Source organism: Leopardus geoffroyi, chromosome B2, assembly GCF_018350155.1.
Source record: "Leopardus geoffroyi isolate Oge1 chromosome B2, O.geoffroyi_Oge1_pat1.0, whole genome shotgun sequence".
Classification (NCBI taxonomy): domain Eukaryota; kingdom Metazoa; phylum Chordata; class Mammalia; order Carnivora; family Felidae; genus Leopardus; species Leopardus geoffroyi.
In genome coordinates, this window is record NC_059332.1 from 50,061,656 (window position 1) to 50,084,090 (window position 22,435).

The following is a 22,435-nucleotide window of genomic DNA, read 5'->3' on the forward strand; positions in this document are numbered from 1 at the left end:
TCCCTCTCCCTCTGTTCTTCCCCTGCTCACGTTCTCAAAATACTTATTTTTTTTTTAAATTTTTTAACGTTTATTTATTTTTGAGATAGAGACAGAGCATGAACGGGGGAGGGGCAGAGAGAGAGGGAGACACAGAATCGGAAGCAGGCTCCAGACTCTGAGCCACCAGCCCAGAACCCGACGCGGGGCTCGAACTCATGGACCGCGAGATCCTGATCTGAGCTCAAGTCCGACGCTTAACCGACTGCGCCACCCAGTGCCCCTCAAAATACTTATTTTTAAAAAAACAAACTAGGTTTATATTTCAGCAAATTAAAGCTAAACAAAAACTTTTATTCTAAAATTTTTCTAGGAATTAAATAAAACCCCTTGAGATAAGTGGAAACATCCCAGAAAATACCCACAAATAGAGAAGCCCCAAAATCACTACCTTCAAAAAGTGGATCTAACAAGATGATAGATTCATTCTGACCCACCTCCAAGTGATGCTAGGGCTAATAACATGTGGGTAGAACTGACACTGGATGTTAAGACTCATATGCATGATCCGAAGGGACCTCAGAGATCACCTGTTTCAACCATCTCCCTTCCTAGATAAAGAAACCAAGCATTTCCCTCTAAGGAAGTGGCTTGCCCTGCCTGGCTGACTGTCAGCCACATATGGTCGGAAAAGGAACTCGAATGCAGCACTCTTGCTTCCCAGTGCAGGGCTCATTTCCTCTGCCAACTCTGGGCTCTCTAAAGGTTTCCTGTGCAACCATGCACAGCACTCCACCTCCCCACGCCCTTACTTTATAGAGCTTCAGTGGTGATACCTGCTCCTGGAAGGGGAGCAAGGAATGCAGGGAAGGTGGATAACTCCCACACAGCTCAGTGGCAGCCAGCACACAGGTGACTCATACCTGCCTTACTCTACTGACCAAACCCTTTGGGGGAAACCTGACCTCAGAAAGTCTGGAATCATTGGGACCACTAGTATAGTTCAAAAACTCAGGACAAATGAGAAGAGGATAACCTATTCTTTGGCGTCTATGAGCCTTCCTCGTTACCTTCATCCTCCGAGTTTTCCTAATGACCATACCTCATAGGGCTGTTGTGAGAACTGAGGGAACACACTGCCTACTCTGGGCAGATCTCAGTCCTTGGGAGAAGGCGAAAGAACCCTTTACTACAAGCTAGAGGTAAAGGTCATCCTTGTGAGAAGCACTGGAGTCAGAGCCGCACTGACCAGTGGGCAGGGACCATCAAGGAGTGGAAGGGCAGGAAAGAGAACAGAATTCAGGAACTTAACAAGGGGGAAATTATAAATGGCTTTGATCAAAGATCACATGTTTTGCTTTGTTTTGTATTTTAGAGAGAGAGGGAGAGAGGGTGCGAGTAGGAGAGGGGCAGGAGGAGAGAATCTTAAGTAGGCTTCATGCTCAGCATGGAGCCTGACATGGGGCTTGATTCTATGACCCTGGGATCATGACCTGTGCTGAAATCAAGCGTCAGATGCTCTGGGGCGCCTGGGTGGCTCAGTTGGTTAAGTGACAGACTTTGGCTCAGGTCATGATCTTGCAGTTTGTGAGTTCAAGCCCTGCGTCAGGCTCTGTGCTGACAGCTCAGAACCTGGAGCCTGCTTCAGATTCTATGTCTCCTCCTCTCTCTGCCTCTCGCCTGCTCACGCTCTGTGTCTTTCTCTCAATAATAAATACACATTTAAAAAAAATGTTTGAAAAAAAAAAAGAGTCAGATGCTCAACCGAGCCACTCAGGTGCCCTGGTTTTTTTAATAAACACATCAAAATGAATCATTTTGTTTTAGTGAAAGTTGGAATTGCAGTAATAATGAAGTATCATGGAGTATTTCCATGCTGGTGGGCACTTACCACTTTATCAGTTATGTTTCACAAGCACCCTAAGAAACAGCAAGCATCCCCATTTTACAGATAAAATAACAAGTAGCTCAACACTCACCCTAAGTTATTTGGTAAATGGCAGAGGAGAGACTCAATTCCAGCAACTCCTACCAAATTGTCTTTTTTGACAGCTATCTTTCCATATTGACATTTCATTTATCCAGGAGAGTTCAAGAATAATGTAGCATAAAATTTTTCAAGGTAGGACTTATTTCTCCAAGCCCCACAAATTACTTCAACTATTTCAATGGCAACATTAAATGTAAACAGACTTCTCTTTTTGAACGAAGCATGTAGATAATGAAGCGTGTACTTCTCTGTCCTGGTGAATCTGGGCCATCACCAGTCTCAGTGCTGTGTGGCCCAGCAGCACCCTCAGGAAGAAAGACCTGCATGCAAGTCAACCCCCTGGCAGTTCCTGCAGCAGGAATAGGAACACACAAACACTGAGTAGGAACATACCCTTCAAATGCTTACCAACTTCTTTAATGTCACTGCAAGTTGGGAAACTACACACATTTTTAAAAACCCAATGTAAAGATTGAGTTCCTAACAGTCAATTTGACACAATTACCACCTACTGTGACTCCAGAATACATGGTTTTCTCTTTCAGATTCTTTGGATAGCTTGCAGAGCTGAAATGTCAGCAAGGTAAACTTGGCTTTACAGCTTTTACAAACTGCTAGATCAGCCTACTTTCCCACTCAGCCTGAGTTTCTCCAGGTGTGAAAGATAGAGAGCAAGAGTCCTACTGACAAAATGTTGGACCTTTCTGGAAATGACCATCTGAGGAGATCCTTTAAAATCCCTAGCTTTTCTTCGTATCAGTATCCCATGGCCGCTCCCACCCCTTCCTGATACTCTCATGGCCCTCTCAATGTCTATAGTTCTTACTGGGTGTAACCCTCATTATATTTTAAAATTTCTCACTGACACATTAGATGTGTATATCCTCAACCAGTAGGCCTCAAGAGCACCCAGTCCCGTATTTGCACCAATCAGAGCATAATATAGGACTCATTGTCAGTGTTCAATTAATGTCAGATTCCTCCCTCTGATACCATTGCCCTCTCCTGTGGAACTATGCTTTCTGGATTACTTCCAATAGGACTTGGATTTCACATCTGCAAACAAACACACAAAATCACAAAGACAAAACCGGAACTCCCCATCTTCTGTCCCATAGTATCAGGGTAAGGTGCTCCCCTCATGAGCAAGGGAGAAGGAAGAACTTCACCAGTCACAGTGTGGAGAACCAACATGATCTCCTGTTCAGAGCAGCTTCCAATTCATGTGATGCAGGCCCCCCATAAAGTCACACTTCCCCTCCACAAACTCCTGTGCAAAAAGACTAGCAAACCCTAAGAGCTGAACATCCAACTGCAAGTAGTTTCACAAAGATCCTGTAAGGAGATCTTATCGGCAAGTACTCACAATATTTAAGTGTCTGATATACCAGGTATTACTTCTCCAGGAAGGGGTTTTGATTCAGGCTCAGAAAAGTCAGGAAAAGGGTCAATTCTCCTGGACTTTCACTCACCCGCCCCCCATGGCCATTTAGCGATGTCAAATTGGCAAAACGTGATTTGTACAAGCTTAACTGGTAAATGCTGGTGTCACTGACGAAGAAAACTGCCTAAAGACCTAACCCCCAAGGACAGCACAGCAGCCTGCTGCCACCGTGTGGTGACTTGGTGCAAATGTGGAAGCAGCAAAACCTGCAGGGCACAGCTTTCAAGGAAAACAAAATTAAATGTGTCTACCAAAGCACACAGTATTAAGACCATGTGTATAATATAAAAATAGTTAAGTTTATTCAATGTCCTAGATATTTGGGTCAGAAGCATGTATTAGTCTTAACTGGTGCTACAGCAGAGAAAGCTTTCTTGGCCTTCATGACTTGCCTCAGAGCTTCACTCCACCAGCACAGAACCTCTCAAAGCCTGTTCTAGACCAATGTGCTCAGAGAGAAAAACAGCTAACAAACACAGAAAGGATGAACAAAAACCAGCTGTGGTCCAATACCCCCAGATTCTCAGAGGTTATATGTTATTTATAGCCAACAATGGCTTGATTTGTTCTGGGTAGGAGATGGAAGAGAATGAATCAATGGATGAATGAATGAATGCACATGCAACAGTCTTAGTCCTTGCCCACTTTCTTCTCTTTACCCTATGGCAGCTTTGTCACATACCCCTCAACTTCAATTCAATTAACACCGTTATCCGGGGAATGAAAGATTGGCGGGGAGAGGAAATATGGAAGAAACTTCCTTGGCAGAACCCCAAAGTTCAGAGATGAGGCCTCCTTAGATGAGGAAGATGATGCCCTCAGAAACCATGACCTGGTTGTCATCCTGCATCTTGCTCAGTGCAGCCTGGATCTCTGCTGAAGAGAAAGGCTCTTCTTTGTCCCGGTTGATGGATTCTGTGAGGCGATTCATGCCCACCGACTGTGCATGAGCTTCCCGGAACACATCTAAGAGGGCCACCTTGAATTCCTTCAACCTGCCCAAGTAAGGAAAAGATGGGTGAAGAAGTAAACAAGCCCAAATGCTCTTAAGTGTTAACACAGTACAGGTATCCCCCAATACTCCCTCTATTATAGAGCTGCTTGGGCATTTTTAAGTACATATCCTCTGACCACGGGAGTCCATTTCTAGAAATTAACCTTACAACTACACTTCCATGAGTACACAGTGATAAATATAAGAATGTTTCACTGTCAACAGCAGTTTTACAGAACTGCTTTACATAAGTGTCCATCATTATGTCCAAATGCAAATAAATTCATACATCCACACTATAGTCATTAAAAAAGAAAATCTAGGGGTGCCTGGGTGGCTCAGTCAGTCAAGTGTTCAACTCTTGGTTTTGGCTCAGGTCATGATCTCACCACAGGGTTTGTGGGTTCAGACCCCACGTTGGGCTCTGCACTTCCAGCTTGGGATTCTCTGTCTCTCCCTCTCTCTGCCCCTCCTCGCACATGCACACATGTGCTTTCTCTCAAAATAATAAATAAACTTAAGAAAAAAAAAAGAAAAAGAAAATCTATATACGCTCCTGAGAATGTGTTTTAAAATACAGTTCAAGGGCACCTGGCTGGCTCAGTCGGAAGAGTGTGCAACTCTTGACTTTGGGGTCACGGGTTTCAGTCCCACATGGGTTGTAGAGATTACTTACTTAAAAAAAAAAAAAAAATATATATATATATATATATACATATATATATATATATATACATATATATATATATATGTACGTGTGTATATTTCAATTGTTGTTGGGAGATGAAACTGCAATTGACTTTAATGTTTTTTTCCTAAATACCTTTCAATGTTTTCATATTGTCTTCAGTCAATATATTGTTGTGTGCTTAAGTTATTAAAAGAAAAAAAGCAAACCATAATCATAGATTTTCTTTGGTGTCCAGTAAACATAAAAATAGATATATAAAACTGTTTCTGAACCTCTAGTGGTAACAATTCCTCATCCCAAAGCAAATAACGACAATTCAATAAAGAAAAATGTGTGTCTGTATCCTATTGAAAAGAACCCAAGGTTATAATAAGACAAAAATTTTGTTCTTGCTTCAAGACTCTCCTCCTTCCTGACCTCCCAAGGACACTATATTTAAAATTCTCATAGAGCACCGTTTATAAAGCAAATGATAAAATGTAAACAACAGGGGATTCTGGGCAAAGGGTATAAAGGAGTTCTTTAAACTATTTCCGCAACTTTTTTAAAGTTTGAAATTATAATCAGAATATAAAATGTTCTAAAAATCATTGGGCCTACAATTTTGAGCTCTGCTGATAACCAACTTGTTTCACACCCTCTCCCCAGAAAAGAAGTCCTTGCCTCAAGGACATGTGGCATTCACTTTCCTACTCACCTGGATTCACTCAATTCCACCTTCTGGGACTCCTTGGTCTCCTGTGAGTCTGCGGTCTTTGGAGTATGCACTTTAGAGGATAAATGGTTGCAGATAACAGGAAGACAACAGATGAAGCCATTTCCACAGACATTAGACAAGTAATCCCCACTTGCCACACCTCACTAAGTCTGCCAAATACTCACTTCCTAAGGTTCTTAAGGGGCCAGCCAGGGTAAAGGGGTCAGACATCTCATACATTGTCTGGGATACTTAAGCCAGGCTTGGCAAAAAGCACAGCTCAAAGAAGCAAACTACTGAGCAAACTGGGCCCAGTTTCCAATGTTTTGACTGGATTTCCCTAAGTTCTCTTAGGACAAACCTCTTGGACACAAGGCCCTCTTGGAGCAGGAAACCAAATGGGAACCCACCAGATAATGCAGTACACAGAACAACTAAAGTCAGCAAAGGAACCACCTCTTAATCAATAGGGGACACTCACTCACCTTGAGGCATTTCCTCCTCTGTGTCACTGAAGTCATAGGGGTCATAGGAGCCCCCATCCTTGGCATCAGAGTGACTAGTTTTCCTCCTAAAATACCCACAGCAATTAAGAGAAAGGCTTTGGGGAAATCCATCCTGTGCCTCCAACCAGAGAAAAAGAACTAGAACTACCTACAATCAAAGTGAGCCTGTACAAACTGCTACTTTTTCTTAAGAGATCAAAAGCCTCCGAACTAGAACACAAACAGGCCCTGCTTCCCAATGCTCTTCTTCTCTCTTACATGCCCTTATAAATTCAACTACAGGCATGAGAGGAAAAAGTAATCGTGAGGAAAGGATTTTGAAAGACATGCTCAAAAACCCAAGTGAGTTAGTGTTCCTGGTACTTAGCTTTAGCAGGAAAGAGGTCAAAAGCACCATAGCAAAGACAACAAAGGGGCCTGCTCACTCTCTGCCTAGGTTATCTCTGGCTTCCAACCCTGCAGATCTAGGCACCCTTTCCCTAAAACCTTGATGTCGACCAGCAGTACTTGATCCACGTCCACCCCTCTCCCCAGCCCTAACTGCAGTCTTTATCTCATTTCTCTTTGCTACGCCTTACCTCTTCCTCTTCTGCTCTTGGTCCTCCTGGCTTTTCTCCTCTTCATCATCTGTCTCGGATTCATCCTCATTTCGCTTCTTACGTTTCTTCTCCTTCTCTAAAACCTAAGACCAAGCCAAGCACAGGTGGGTGGGAAGGGTCACTGATTCTGGAAACTGAATAAAAAACTCTGAATAAGAGTCCCTTCTACACTATCAGCAGAAAAAACTTCCATGTCTAATGACTAAGCATCTTTTGCCCTGAGTCCCAGGACCAGGGGCACAGGAATAGGCTGCTACCTATCTTTAAATGCTGAGAAGTATGTTCAATGCCTTTCACATAGGAGGTACTTAATGAGTGTTTACAGTACAAAGAAATAAATGGAAAAAAAAAAAAAGGCTGTCCAATAGTAGTTAAGTGGAAAACAATTCATTTCTTTACAGATCAGGTGTTTAATTTAAATTTAAGACAACTCCCACCCTAGCAAAAAGAGTAAACCAGGAAAAGCTTAGGGACCCACGATTAAAGCCCAGAGTGCTATAATTCACTAAAGTGGAAAGGAGGTGTGCAACGAGGAAAAGGAAGTCAGGCAAGGCTTCAAGTCTTGGTGTCTAAAATGACATAAACAAAATGTCACAAGCAGAAATTGAGAGACGGAATAAGAGGCAAGTTTGATAGCTCAACTTTTTTTTTTTAAGAGCTATGAGGAGGCTCCATGTCTCTCCGTATCTATTTACTGTATGCCAACCATCTAGAAGTGCCTGGCCCCTAGAAGGCGCTCAGTCAGTTTTATATTTGAATTGAAATTTATTTGAATTCCCAGTATTACACTGTCAACTTTTTGAGTGGCAGCACTGTACTGAGTTTGGATATCTTTTGCAGCACCAACCAGTGACTTATATGTAATAGTGTAACTACTACACTTCTTTTTCTTTAACTTTTTCTGAACAGAAAACTTAGGCCATGGAGTTTTCTAGTACATGCCGGCAGTGTGCTGGCTCTTTGGGCATAACCTGTATGACACACTGTATTATCCCACTGGGCTGATATCCTTGTGGGGTGGGACACCCATTGAAGCCTGTCATCTGAAAGGTCACTGAAAGCCTGTGGTGTTCCTACATGAAGGTAAGAAACCATCCTGAAGTTTGGGAGAAAGCCTTCCAGGAAATTACGCAAGAGAGAAGGATTATGGTTTCCTTTCAGGAGCCAAATCTGCATTGAATGTCCGAATATGTATTGAATGTATATAACTTATGCTATAAACATGTAAGATATTCCTTTTTTTAAGTTTGCTTATTTGTTTGTTTATTTAATATAATTTATTGTCAAATTGGCTAACATACAGTGTATACAGTGTGCTCTTGGTTTTGGGGGTAGATTCCTGTGATTCATGCTTACATACAATACCCAGTGCTCATCCCAAGTGCCCTCCTCAATGCCCATCACCCATTTTCCCCTCTCCCCTGTGCACCACCTCCCCCCCTCCCCAATCAACTCTCAGTTTCTTCTCTGTATTTAAGAGTCTCTTCTGGTTTGCCTCCCTCCTTCTCTGTTTGTAACTATTTTCCCCCTTCTCTTCCCCCAAGGTCTTTTGTTAAGTTTCTCAAGTTCCACCTAAGAGCGTGATGGTTCAACTTCTGATGTGAGTTTTTGAGATACCAATGGGATACTTCAAGAAACTGGCAAGGGAAAAGGTATAGAGGGAAGAGGAAGATCATGAAAGTCAATCCTTTGGAAACATCTACATTTTTAAGAGATAAAGGAAGTATAGGTAGGCAGAGAAGCAATCTCTTGATGGTGTAGCACATCAATTAAATCATCATCTCTGGGGCCTCTAGAGGCTCTGGCATCAGTATTTTAAAGCTTTCCAGTTGGTTCTCACATTCAGTTAAATGTTGCTTTCCATTGGTGACCTAAATGCAGGTGTCAGCCATGGAGAGCTGGGCAGCCTAAGTACCAACATTTACCCAGAAGAAGTTCTCAAGCATCTGAACCCTCACCTTCTTGAAGTAAGCATACTGGACCAACTCTACAGCTTCCTCTGCATCCTGCAGGTCCACAGTCTTGCTCATGCGGGCCTTGGCATGGGCTGTGGCCAAGCGAATCAGAGTTTCCAGGGTCCGGGCTGTAACTGGTGATGTCTGGGGAAGAAAACAAGGGAGGATTATTTGTCTAGAATTCCTTAGGCATGCCTGTCATTCCCACTGCACAGAAAAGGATGAATATACTACCAGGATGACTCTAGGAAGTACAAGTAAGGATTCAGAGCTCTGTATTCTACATAAACACCTTATAAAATTTGGAAAGATAAAAATAACCAAGGAGATATGAGTGTTGAAAGAGAAAAGAGTAGGTGAACAGGGAAGAAAAAAATGAGACATCTTATAGACGGAAAGAGAAAAGGCTAAAGAGACTACAATAATGAAAGAAGAATGATAATCCTTCACTTCCAGCCTGCGATGCTCTAAGAGCTTTGCTTTTTGTATCAACTGCATCATTTAATATTCTCAATAACTTCTCCAAGTTTTATAGATGGGGAAAATGGAACTCAGGGCTTTAGGTAACTTGTGCAAGGTCACACTAAGGCAGGGGAGGAAATTTTTTTTTTTAATGTTTATTTATTTTTGAGACAGACAGAATACAAGCAGGGGAGGGGCAGAGAGAAAGGGAGACACAGAATCCGAAGCAGACTCCAGGCTCCAAGGTGTCAACATAGATCCTGATGTGGGGCTCAAACTCACAAACCATGAGATCAGGAGATCTGAGCCAAAGTTGGATACTTAACCAACTGAGCCTCCCAGGCACCCCTGAGGACAAATTTTTAAAGTAGGGTAAATTCAAGTCCAGAGGAGGAGCATTCTGGCACGCTCCCATCAAGTGGTTCTCATGGGTGTGGGTGCACACCAAACTGGCGTGCTTCTTTTTTAAATACTATTGGCTAAATGGTATCTCTGGACTAATGAGTCAGAATGTCTGTGTTTAGGACTGGTCATGTATACTTTTTCAGTTTCAGGGGATTCTGATGTGCCAGTTAAACATCCCTGACATTACCTAGACTTTTTTTTTTTTTTTTAATGTTTATTTTTTTATTTTTGAGAGAAAGGGAGACAGTGCAAGCAGGGAAGGGGCAGAGAAAGAGGGAGACACAGAATCCAAAGCAGGCTCCAGGCTCCAAGGTGTCAGGACGGAGCTCGATGCGGGGCTCGTACCCACAAGCCGTGAGATTGTGACCTGAGCCAAAGTCGGATGCTTAACCAACTGAGCCACCCAGGCACTCCTGGCCTTCTCATTTTTTGGATAAAAAAAACCTAAAAAACAAAAAACTCACAACCTGAGAGTGAATGGATTTGTGAAAGGCCAAAAAATTGGCTGAAGACTTGGGATCAGAACATAGAGCTAGTTCTCTATGTCGCACGCCCACATTTCCCACTGTATGATCCTTCAGTGATGGAGCTGGTCACGTCTACTTCTAAGCATCCCAAATTATCATTTATACCCCATCCCACGTTCAAAAACAAATATATTCACTTTTAAATAAATTCACCAAATCTTTTAATGGTTTAGAAGCCGTTAAACCAGAGTTTGGAGGTTACACATTCCATTAAAAGCTTTAATTATTGGGGTGCCTGGGTGGCGCAGTCGGTTAAGCGTCCGACTTCAGCCAGGTCACGATCTCGCGGTCCGTGAGTTCGAGCCCCGCATCAGGCTTTGGGCTGATGGCTCAGAGCCTGGAGCCTGTTTCCGATTCTGTGTCTCCCTCTCTCTCTGCCCCTCCCCCGTTCATGCTCTGTCTCTCTCTGTCCCAAAAATAAATAAACGTTGAAAAAAAAAAAAAAAAAAGAAGCTCTAATTCTTGAATAACCTAAAAAGTGAGTGAAATCCTACCCGCATTAACAGAACTACAGAATCCAAATCGAGAGATTTACCAGACCTACTAAGACCACAACTAAAACAGCATATTACACTCAGTGAGAGGGCTTCTGACACACTGAAACACATTCACATGATGAGAGAAACAATTAAAAAGAAAAGGGGGTGCTTAATCTGAAGAAGACAAGTCATACACAATCACTAGAAAACAAAATTAAGACCCACAGGTCTACATCATGGGGAAGCAGGTTCAAGCCCAGTAAATAGAAGAATATTCTAAGAATGATGTACCAGGCATGCAGCCACTGGAGGTGTCAAGGAAGTCTTAGCAGAAATTCCAGACGATGGAATGCCTGTCTATGTGTGAGGCTGGAATAAGTGATTTGGAATCGTATCTAAACCCAAGAGTCTATACCACATAATAATGGTCTTGGACTTGGGTCTTTCTGCTTTGAAATCCTTACAATGCCCCCATGAAATTCAGATAAATTCACAGGTAGATTTCTAGAAATAGCTTTGGATAATCACCATGGTTGTCCAATTAATCATCTGCAGAAGTCCAGCTCAAATATCACAGCCTCTTCCCTCACACTCATTCCTTTCTACAAAGTCTAAAGGAAAAACTAATAGCTTCTTCATCTATACTCCAATCATCTTTCACATTCATTCCCTTTTAGGTACCACACAGTGGCATATACCTATAAATATGCACATATGATCTTTCCATCTTAACCCTATATGTAAGACCTTCCTGCCTCCCCCTTCCACCTTCCTGCCTCCCCATCCCAGATCTGAGCTCTTTGAGGATAGCTCTTCCCATCTTAACCCTATATGTAAGAACAAACACCAGTTCAGTTCCCAAAAGTTGCTCCTTATGTTTGCTGAATGAATCGTAGCTTCTGGAGGCCAATGTCATCTGAACCAATGAGATACAGGCATCTCTGGCATTCTCACTTCATTTTCCCTTGTAAAAGGAAATGATAAGAATTGTATAACAGGAAGCCCTTCAGACCAGAAAGAAAAAGATAAGGAGTCACTAAGTTAAAATGTTTTCAGATCTCCCAGATAACTGGGACTTCCAAGCTTTGTACTTAAGGAATTCCCAGCTCCATCTTCCCTGTGGGGACTCACCCTGGCGGTGTCTGAGCTCATGCTGTCTTGACTGCGCAGGCGTGAATACTCTTCTGCAATGTAGGCGGCTGACTCCTGAGTTAGGACGGGCTTGATGATTTTGGCCACATGGATGTACTTCCTCATGAAAGCTGCACTCACCATCTTCTCCCTGGACACACACACAGTGAATTCTACGTCTTTGCCACACCTTGGCAACTGGCTGGGATAGGGACTTGGCCTCTCCTCAGAGAAGTCAAGGACAAGTAGTAGAGATGCAATCTAGAATACGTTATCATAAATCCCATTTACGTAGAATGTGTACAAAACCCTTTCATATATCTTTACTGAATTGTGTGGCTACTACTTACTTAGATATTATTTGTAAGGTAAATAGTACAGGTGAAGTTTAGGTATTATTTGTCCTAGGTAAAAACTATGGCTCAGAGTAGCTTAAATGGACTCAAATTCAGTTTTCCGACTCCAAATTCCATGTTCTTAAATGAACAGGCTTGAAAACTATACGCATCCTACCGTACCACGGCCCAAAGCAGAGGTATAAGATCTCGCATTTCATGTGTTGAGCACTTGATCCCTAGTCTCCTTTATCCAAATCCACCTGCACAGCACCCAGTGCTTGCTATCTACTGCCCCTTCAACATAAATTTGTCACAAATAGCTACATGATTTGTATAGTACTTCATATATGAGGATGACGTGAAACACCCACCATTCGTTGGGCATGTGGTCAAAGTCTTCCATTTTAAGAAAACATCAGAACTAAGCCTAATCACCACAAACATAAAGCAACTAGCCAGAAAAACGGGTATATGTGTGGGATCCAGAAAACAGGCCCACAGCATTATAATCCAAGCATGATCCTGCCTGGGCAGCACATAAAAACATGTTAATATGACATAAATCTCAGGTTCCCTCAAGGGAGAAACATGAAGACCGCTCACTTTTTCTTCTTGGTCCCATGCAGAAGGTTGTCATGCTTCTCATAAATCTGGGTGTCCTGCTGGTCCTCCTGGTTAAGATTGGGATCATCTGTGGCCAGGATATCCACGGCACTACCCAAAGGCATAGCTGGAAAACCCAAGTTGGGGGAGAAGAGAGTAAGAAATTGCTTCTTCTGAAGATAGAGAAGACTAACAAAGCAAAGATAGAGACATGTGGAGCCCACAAATAAGAAAGGTGGGACCACCTGGCTCACAGATGCTCAAGTGTTCCCAGACAAAATTGACAAAAGACACACCTCAGGGTAACTTCCAGTGAGCAAGAAGGGAGTGGCCAGGCAGACAAGGGTTCAACATCAACTCAGAAACAGAAACACCTCCCACCATCTGGCCCAGGCCTGAGATAACAGCGTCACTTTAGGTTCCCTTCCATTAGTCCATCTTACTCTTCTCATGACCTCACCATCGCCATCCTGCTCCCCGGGTGCCCTGTAACGGTGCATCCTAAGGACATGGTCTGAGATCTCTCGATCCTGCTCAGGATCCATCTGATCCAGCATGATGAAGAGTAAGTCAAATCGGGACAGCAGTGAGTCCTGCAGCCCAATGTTCTCCATAGGGGTCTTGTACTGATCATACTACAGAACATAAGGAAAAAGGAAAGTGGAGGCGACATCAATGGGAAGAAAGCACAAGGAGGCTAATTAAAGTTATTAATGATTCTGTTACTAGGTATTTATCATACAGATAGATTTCCAAACGTGTAACAAAATACACAGAAAGGGATATTCATTGAATTTTATTTCATAATAGCAAGAGGAAAAAGGGAAAACGCCAAATGCCCATCAAAAGGACACTAGTTAAACAAATTACTATAAATCCATACAATGAAGTATAATAAGATAAGTATAAGTGAAGCATAATAAGATACTATAATAAGATAGTATGAAGTATAAAAAGAAAGAAAGTAAAATAAAGGCCAAATTCAGCAAATGCCAAGATGGATAAATATAAAAGATTACACATTAGCACATCATCATCATAGTAAAAAACAAAGATAAACAGACTAATTTGTTAACAAGGAGATCATGTAGCTGTTGGTACATGCTTAAGTTATTTCCCAAAACCCTCAAGAGCTGTTAGTGATTATCTCCTGGGAAAGGGATAGGAGAGAAAAGGCTTTTAATGTCCATATCGTACTCTCTGTTCTGTTTATATATCCTATCATCTGCATGTAGTACTTTGGTTGTAATGCCAATTCAAGCTACTGGGCTGTGAGACTGCAGGTCACTTTTGTTTTCTTGTTTATATTTCTAAAGTTATTGTTAAAAGTAACTTTCCAGGGTATTCTGATGTGTATGAAAAGGTGAAGAACCACTGCCCTATATCAAAGACAGCAGCAAAGAGATGGATGAGCTTCCTTTAGTCTTTGGCCTATTATTTCCCTGGGGCATTGAGAATAAACTTCATGACCCAGTTACTCAGCAAAACCAAACCAAGGTGAGGACAACAGTAAAGTGCCTAATTCCACTCACCCTGCCATAGACGGGGTTGGCAGCTGCCAAAACACTACAGCGGGCATTCAGCCGAGCATGGATGCCAGCTTTGGCGATGGTGACTCGACCCTGCTCCATCACTTCGTGGATGGCCGTGCGGTCCATGTCAGACATCTTGTCAAATTCATCGATACAAACCACACCTCGATCAGCAAGGACCATGGCTCCCGCTTCCAGACGGCGTTCCCCTGGGAAATGAGGAGGTAAAGATATGTGCTACTATCCAGGTTGGAGGGGATGAGGGGAGAGACTTCAATCTCCTTCCTAAGCACTCACTGTCACTCATGAGAACACAGTGAAGAGCTGTTAAGTTCCTAGAGTCTTAGAGAAAAACCGTGGTGGGTCAACCTTTTAAGGTCCAATCTGTATGATCCCTCAGCAGCCAGCCTCCAACAAACTTTACTCATGGATTCTCTCTTTATCTTCATCCTCATGTGATTCCCCAACTAGAGCTCTGCTCTTTTCACTAGTCTTCAAATCCCTTCCTCTAATTTATAAAATAGCACAATCTTCATTTTTATCTCCCTTCCAATTTGCAAAGCCTTCTCCTTCAAAAACTGAAGACATTCTTGTCAATAGAGGGTCACCCAAAGACGTAAATAACTCAGCCACTGTTACCAGAGGCTACTAAGTCCTCTACGATCGGGCTGAAACTAACCTTTCAAGTGTATCTTCCCAACATAGGCCAGTGCCGAGAGCAAACTCAAAGAATCTATGCTTGATCTCACTGCTGGACCTTTGCCAAAGACCTTTATACCCTTACCAGTTTCCTGGTCTGTGGTGACAGCGGCGGTCAGACCCACTCCAGAGGAACCCCGGCCAGTGGTGGGGATAGCCCGGGGCGCAGTACACAGCACATAGCGTAGAAGCTGAGACTTGGCAACTGATGGGTCCCCTGTAATTTGGGGGGCAGGGGGAGGAGGGTAGTGGTGACTTGCTGGGAAACTCCTCCCACTGCCCAGCAAGTTCTGCCAAGAGCATAACAGAAATTTATAGTAATTGGTTGTTAATAGTATCCCTTTCACTTTCCCTTCACCATTCATGGAAGAATATATTTTAGATATTATACATCAGGAACCCCAAAAATGAGAATAATATTAAGAAAAGACTTTTGCCCTTTGATAGAACCAAAATACACTACGTAGAAAACACATAATCTTACAGACTATAGATTCCCACAACCACACTCCACAAGAGAAGACCGAGAGTCTAAAGCAAATCCCCAATGCCATACCGATTAGGAGAATATTGATGTCCCCACGGATGTGGCTGCCATTTTCTAGGTCTCGTTCCACCCCTCCCAAGAGCAAGCAGAGAATGGCTTTCTTAACATAGTCATGCCCATGGATGCTAGGGGCCAACGACCTGGCCAGCTGGTCAAAGATATCCTATAGGAGGAATAACCAAAGGTGTGAAAAGCCTGGTGAGATTCAGTGGGGTTTTGCTGAGCTCCGCTTTATGCTTTAATCTATAAAAATACTTGAAGAAACCTGCAAATATAGACACTGTTTCTAATTGTAAAAGATTTTAAGACAAATCATACTGATCAGACCATTATCAGAACAGATACAGAGAAAGCCTGGATTCCAAAACTTGCTTAGGGGTTTAATATTTAAGAAAAAAAGTATTTCCAGGTTCCCAACATGTTAGGTTTAATAAGAATGTGTATTGTGCTTCCAGTGACCTTTATCACACAGGCATACACAGATGACCCTTGAGCAATGCAGAGGTTAGCGGTGCCAACCCCCTTACGCAGTCGAAAATCACGCATAACTTTTGATTCCAAAACCTTTACTAATACCCTACTCTTGGGGTAAAGCCTTACCAAGAACATAAAATGAGTCAATGAATACATTTTTGTATATGATATGTATTCTATGCTCTATTTAGCTAGAGAAAGGAAAAGGCCATTAAGAAAATCATAAGGAAGAGCAATACATTTACAGTACTTGTATTTATCGGAAAACACCCACAAGTAAGTAAACCCACATAGTTCAAACTCGTGTTGTTCAAGGGTCAACTACATTTTCTTCAATTCTAATGTACTCATTGGTACATTGATATTCTTTAATTCTAGTATTTGTGTTAGGTTCACTCAGCAGCCCAGCAGGTAACACAACAGAAATATTAAACAGCAAAAACACCTGTTTACCTGCTGACTGGGTCAAAACTAAAAACTAACACCACATACTTCTAAGGAAAACCTTCCTCCTGATCCAGTACAAAGATGAAAGGTGGCCCATGGCCAAACACAACCCTAACAAATCCATCCCCACCCTCAGATCCCTAAAGGATGCTCAGACCTTGGAACGAGTTTTACTGAACTTCTTAATCTTGGCTATATCCTCAGCAGAGAATGAAGGCTGAACATCCTTGCTCATTTGCTTCACGTTACAGGCAATCAGGATAGTCCTGGGACAAAGAGAGTAAGAGGGAGCCTGCTGTTTTCAATTCTTAACATCAGAGTCAACAGCATGTTGAAAAAAAAATAAAGGAAAAAAGAGAAAAAGACAAGTTGTTCTAAATTCAACAATTGAGTCTCTCTTAGTCTGTGACACAAATATGCCAATGATTCTTCATCTCAGGAATTTATTCTTTGCTGCCCCACAGAGCTTCAGACAGAAGTGTGGATGAGAAGGAGGTGGTAATATGTGAGAAACTCTCCCAGGTAAGCCATGAGGCTGGAACCATGTTCCCAATAACTCCCACTTTTAGCATAAGATAGTATTATCAATTTTATTTGATGGAGAGGAGGCATCCCATCTCCCAGGCAGGTAGGCTGCTCTACCTGTCTGACGTGACGCTCCAGAATATGGCAAACTGGTTCAAGAATACTACAAGAAATGTAAGCTGCCAGCAGTCAAATATTTCACAACTGCCCCTTTACCTGAAGGTCCCTGAAGTATAGCCTCCCTTCTTTCCAGGAAGGCAACGGTAGGTCCCTACCACCTGGACTCGATCACCAGGCTTCACTTTATCTACCAAGTCATCATCCAGAATGACATCCACAGAACGGGGGAGTTGGCCAGCGGGGGCCTTCTCCGGCATCTCCTGGATGGTGATGGTCTGGTGGTCCTTGTAGACAGAAAGGCCATATTCTGTCTCAAGGGGATTGTTTTCCTCATCCTGAAAAAGACACACAGAAAAGCATTATCTCGTCCTGGTCTTAAAAATGCGATACTCATTTTTTATAGGAAACAAATACAATTTGAAAATGACCTGAGGTTTTAGTATTTAGGAACAAAACAAGCCAAATGTCTTCTCTAGCTTTTTCTATTCCCATCTGTTCTAGTAACAAATCATTTAATGGGAGGGACAACTACAGTCTGCAGGAATCATGGCTATATTAACATCTAAATTAAGATTCTTATTTCCCCTTTACTATGATGCAATATTTCCACTCCTAGGTCATACCTGACAGAAACATTTGCCCAAAGCCACATACTACAATGTTCACAGCAGTATTATTCTTAATAGCCCCAAATTAGAAAATATCCAAATGCCATCAACAGAATTATTAAATAAATGTGGCATATCCACACAAATGAACACTATACAGCAATGAAAATGTATAAAATACACCTATTTACAACATGGATGAATCTCATAAATATCTATTGAACAAAGGCAGCCCAACACGGGAGTATTCAGATAAAATATAAAAACAGGCAAGCTAAGTATCAGGATAGGGTTAAGCCTTGGGGAGTGTGCGCCTTCAAAAACTTCTGAATGTTAGGAAGGCTCAATTTCCTGGTCTGGATGCTGATTTTACAGGTATATTCAGTTTGTGAAATTTCACTGAGCTGCAAACTCCTATAAGCTTTCCTGTATGTATATTAAACTTCAGTGAAAACATTTTAAACTTTGATTTCTTGCCATTTGAGTTTTCTAAACACACAACGGCTGTTACTTACTAAGTGCTTACTATGTACAAGGCATTGTGCTATCATCTCATGAGATTATCTCATATAAGCATCACAACAATTCCGTTAAGCAGGTATTTTTCACATTTAACAAATAAGGAAACTGAGGCTGGAGAGTTCCCCAAAGTCACACAGGAAATTGCAGGGCCTGGACTTGAGGCAAGTATAACTCCAAAGCCACGTTCTTAAGTACCACACTAGATGACCTCCAGAAGTCCAAAATATTTCAGGTCTTGAGCAAAGAAGCCTGGCCCCAGTAATCAATAGAAGAATACTCCCTCAGTAGTTACTGAAGACATTCTAGAAGGAGGGCTCTTAATGAAGAAGACAGCAGAATGACTTAGAAAACCCAACTGGCCTGAAAGTGAAAAGACATGTATTCTAGTCTAGGGTCATCACTAACTGAGACCATATGCAAGTCACTTAACCTCTCCAAACCTCAGCATTTCATCTAGAGGCAGACTAAAGGATTCTAAAGTATGCTTCAGTTACAATTCTAAGATATTCATTCTTGTTTTATGTTAAGATTCCTGCACTAGCTGAGTTGAAAACAAGAACTGGGTCTCATTCATATCTGTGTCTGCCACAGAACTTAACAATTCTTTGGATGCAGAGGTTCTCACTTATTATTTGATGGCAGGGAAAGGTATTCCTTGATAGAATGAATTCAGACATCAAGTAACCAATATTAATCATCTTCTGTCTCAATAAATAAGAGGGTCTCACAACGTCCTCAATTCAGATCAATCTGACCACTAAGAATACAGCCATTTCCAATGCCATTCTTCTCCCAAACCCAAAGTAAAATATTTGCAAAGATTTCATAGCAGCAATATAGCGTAAGTATTCTCCCATATTACTTTAAGTAGATTATAAACTTGTATATAACTTTGCTAAAAGATCAATGTAGACTGATGGCTTTTTTCCACACTTTCATAATTTGCCAGATTTTCTAAAGTGAGTATTCATTTAAAAAAAAAAAAAAAAGAATAAGGCTTTCCATATTAAACTCTGGCTAGCAACCAATCTTTCCTTTAAATTAATGCTTACTTTTCAGCTTATTTACTTCTAGAAGACTTCAAACATTACACAATTATTTGCATGAAAACAGACATCTTCGATTCCAACCTCCAAAGAAGGCCAATTAATTCATTCCCCTCACCTTGGTAGGATATACAGAGCTGGATGGAAAAGCCACCAGGCTGGTGAGATCAGAATAGCGTCGCTCTATAGTCTTCTTGGTAGCAGGGCAGTAGTGGACACTGCGGACGACTTTGGGACGAACTAGAGAGCCTAGGAATAGAAACATGCATAGAAAGTCACGCAACTAGACAGTGACAGAGGTGAAATCTGACCCAGGCAAGCCTGTCATGACTCCAAATACTGTAGTCTTCTGACTAGTTGAAGCTACTTCATTAATACTTACTATTTACTCATCTTTATATTTACATGTAGAACATCAACATATCTGTATAAAATCTAAAGTATAACCGAGCCTGTCCAAGAAGTCATAGGAGTTAAGAATTAGAATGAAGAGATTGCCAAGATTCCCCTACTCTCAGCAGAATTCATCATTCTGGACCCCCTAATGGTGCACACTCACAGCTCCTTCCAGTTTCGCCCTGTCAGTTCAATGCTATATGCTACCCAGCTCCTCTCAGCCTCTCCTGGTTTCCCAGCCCCCCCTAAGTCTATCCCACCTCCATTCCCTTAGTCCCCTATTTGAAGCCACTCACACTTAGTGACAATGCCCTCCACACAGACTACACAGCTGAGGAAGCAGGAAGTGAGAGTCCGGGGAGACACATGCTTAGAGCCAAAGCTGCCCTCCAATCCTATGTAGAACTCTTCATACTGCTTGGCATAGGTAGCATCAATGGAGGCCACAAAATCCTTTAAAGCCCGCTGGAAGGCAACCAGCTCCTCAAAGGCATTGCTCAGGAGGCTGCAGATGGTTAAGAGAAAGAATTATTAAGCAGAGAGAGAAAAATTAAAAAACTGACCCTCAAAAACAAAAGTGGACATTCCTTGATGATCAAAACAAGTGGAAAATCTAGCTCCTCTTTTCTCCTGCCATCTTACAAGACTCAGTAAATTGTATCAGAACTGACGGCGAACTTTAGTTCAACTTCTCAAGGATGCAGAAATGATACTCAGTTAAACATGGAAGGGGGAGCTCTCCAGAGGAAAATGCCTACCACCCACTTTGGGAAGAAGGAAAAAAACATAGGTGGTAAGGCAACAAGGGTCAAAAACATCTCATCCAGATCCTCTCCTCGGAAGCCTGCTCCAATACGGAGAAAAGAAAAGGGAGCCATTCTCACTCGGAGCCAGGATATCCTCTTGGAAACCCTTGCCACTTACCGGTTAGCCCTCTTCTCATTTTTCCTGCGCAGGTCATTCACATTGACAATCAACCGGTATTGGTTGTCACTGATCAGCTCCCGAACTTTGCTCTGATAAATTCCCTGATCTTCCTACAAAACAGCCACCACATATCACAACAGCCATAAATTCAAATATAAGATGGTATTTAAACAGAGGCAGTTCTCACAGCAAGATAAAGGTCATTCTCTGCAGCACAGCTGACCCCCAATTTCTCCACATTTTCACTCACTACCTGAAATTCCAAATACACCCTACAAGGCCATTGCAGGAGTTATAATGATTTCCTCAACGCCCATGCTATTATTTCTACTGACAACTACAGCTTTTCTGTATGCAGTCATTTCTCAACTTTTAATGGGGAGTTAAAACCAGCTCATAATAATAAGTCTACAAGGACGAGTAAAAATCTCGTCAAAACAAGATTAGCATATCAAAATGACTTTTCATTTAAGAATTACGTAGGGAATTAAGAGATTTTATTTCTCGATCAGCTGTAATGTGAATAGGAAAGAGTTCTCTCATATCCAGACCTAAAGGAATAGGGAGCCTTCGCTATTTGTTTACAGATACAGTATTATCAACCTTTCAATTTTTTTTTTTTCAACGTTTATTCATTTTTGGGACAGAGAGAGACAGAGCATGAACGGGGGAGGGGCAGAGAGAGAGGGAGACACAGAATCTGAAACAGGCTCCAGGCTCTAAGCCATCAGCCCAGAGCCCGACGCGGGGCTCGAACTCACGGACCGCGAGATCGTGACCTGGCTGAAGTCGGACGCTTAACCGACTGCGCCACCCAGGCGCCCCTATCAACCTTTCAAAATGCTTTACCAGTATTCTAAGGCTTCCAATCATGGATAGCATACAAAACCCCCTTTACCAGCATACCAAATACTTTTCCTCTGCATCTCCTGTGGCATAGAAAAAGAATGCGGCCAAATTAGGAAGAAATCTTTTCTGCCAAGTAGGAAGTCAGTGATTAGAATCTGCGCAACTACAACGTAGCGGGTCATTACCGTTCTAACGCGCTTTCCCCCACACTCCCTCCAAATTCGGAAAGCAGGGAGTGATCTCCAAAAGGTCAAAGGGAGCTTTGCTATTTTGTGTGCACTTGAAAGAAACCCGTCGCCTTTCGCGAGACCCCGCTATCATTTGCACTTAGGAGAATTACAGGATCGCTCTGTCAAGGATGCACCTACAGGCGACAAGCTAACGACGGATTCCACCGGGAGAAACGTTACTAGATCGGGCATGGAAGGGTCCTGAGGGCGCCGGTACGGCCGCAACAGTCCGGAGGCCCAGCAGTCCTCTCGGGAGCCCCGGGGGCCCAGCCACCGCTCGGCGAGGAGCGGCATCTGCCATAGCCAACCTCGGCCCGTCAGCGTCTCCAGGGGCTCCAAGCAACAGAGACTCGCGACCCCGTGCCTTTCTCACCTCGTCATCCAAGAAGTCCAGGTAATCTCTCTGCGCTTCTCGCAGCTCCACGTCGTCCAGTACCACGGTCCCCGCCATGCTCCCCGCCTAGGAACTGCTACCTCCAAGCCCGCGCGAAGGGTCCCCAGCTGACCCCGCCCCGGCGCGAAAACTTCCGAACTTTTCCCGCCACCAAAGGCTACGTGGAGAGGGGGCGGGGCTTTTCTGGGGATATTCACATTCTGATTGGCTGATTCCTCTTACGCCAAAATAGTGAGTGTCCAATCGAGAACTTTTTCTTCTTCGGCTTTACGGAGCTGCGCCTTGCCGTGGCGGGAAATGTGACCTCCGGGGCTGTCTG

At 42.7% G+C, this 22,435-nt stretch overlaps 1 protein-coding gene across 1 annotated transcript; it reads right to left on the minus strand.

The window, feature by feature from the left end:
* Positions 1–3,691: 3,691 nt before the first annotated feature.
* MCM3 (minichromosome maintenance complex component 3) lies at positions 3,692–22,208 on the minus strand. Its single transcript, XM_045498520.1, has 17 exons — positions 22,096–22,208; positions 20,641–20,753; positions 20,013–20,221; positions 19,439–19,569; positions 17,241–17,479; positions 16,657–16,765; positions 15,588–15,741; positions 15,117–15,248; positions 14,333–14,541; positions 13,261–13,435; positions 12,801–12,927; positions 11,860–12,010; positions 8,859–8,999; positions 6,880–6,983; positions 6,281–6,366; positions 5,796–5,865; positions 3,692–4,408 (listed from the first exon to the last, which is right to left on the minus strand). The coding sequence occupies exons 1-17, from the start codon at positions 22,171–22,173 to the stop codon at positions 4,210–4,212; spliced, it is 2,427 nt and encodes an 808-aa protein (XP_045354476.1). The 5' UTR covers positions 22,174–22,208; the 3' UTR covers positions 3,692–4,209.
* Between the last annotated feature and the right edge of the window lie 227 nt (positions 22,209–22,435).

What these genes read in the sequence shown, in the direction of transcription:
- MCM3 (XM_045498520.1), bottom strand. Translation starts at nt 22,173, where the DNA reads ATGGCGGGGACCGTGGTACTGGACGACGTGGAGCTGCGAGAAGCGCAG. An exon ending in CCAACCCCGTCTATGGCAGG is followed by an intron (nt 13,436 to 14,332) that starts GTGAGTGGAATT and finishes TATGTTCTGTAG; the next exon opens with TATGATCAGTACAAGACCCC. An exon ending in CAAGAGCAGAAGAGGAAGAG is followed by an intron (nt 6,367 to 6,879) that starts GTAAGGCGTAGC and finishes TGGGTATTTTAG; the next exon opens with GAGGAAAACTAGTCACTCTG.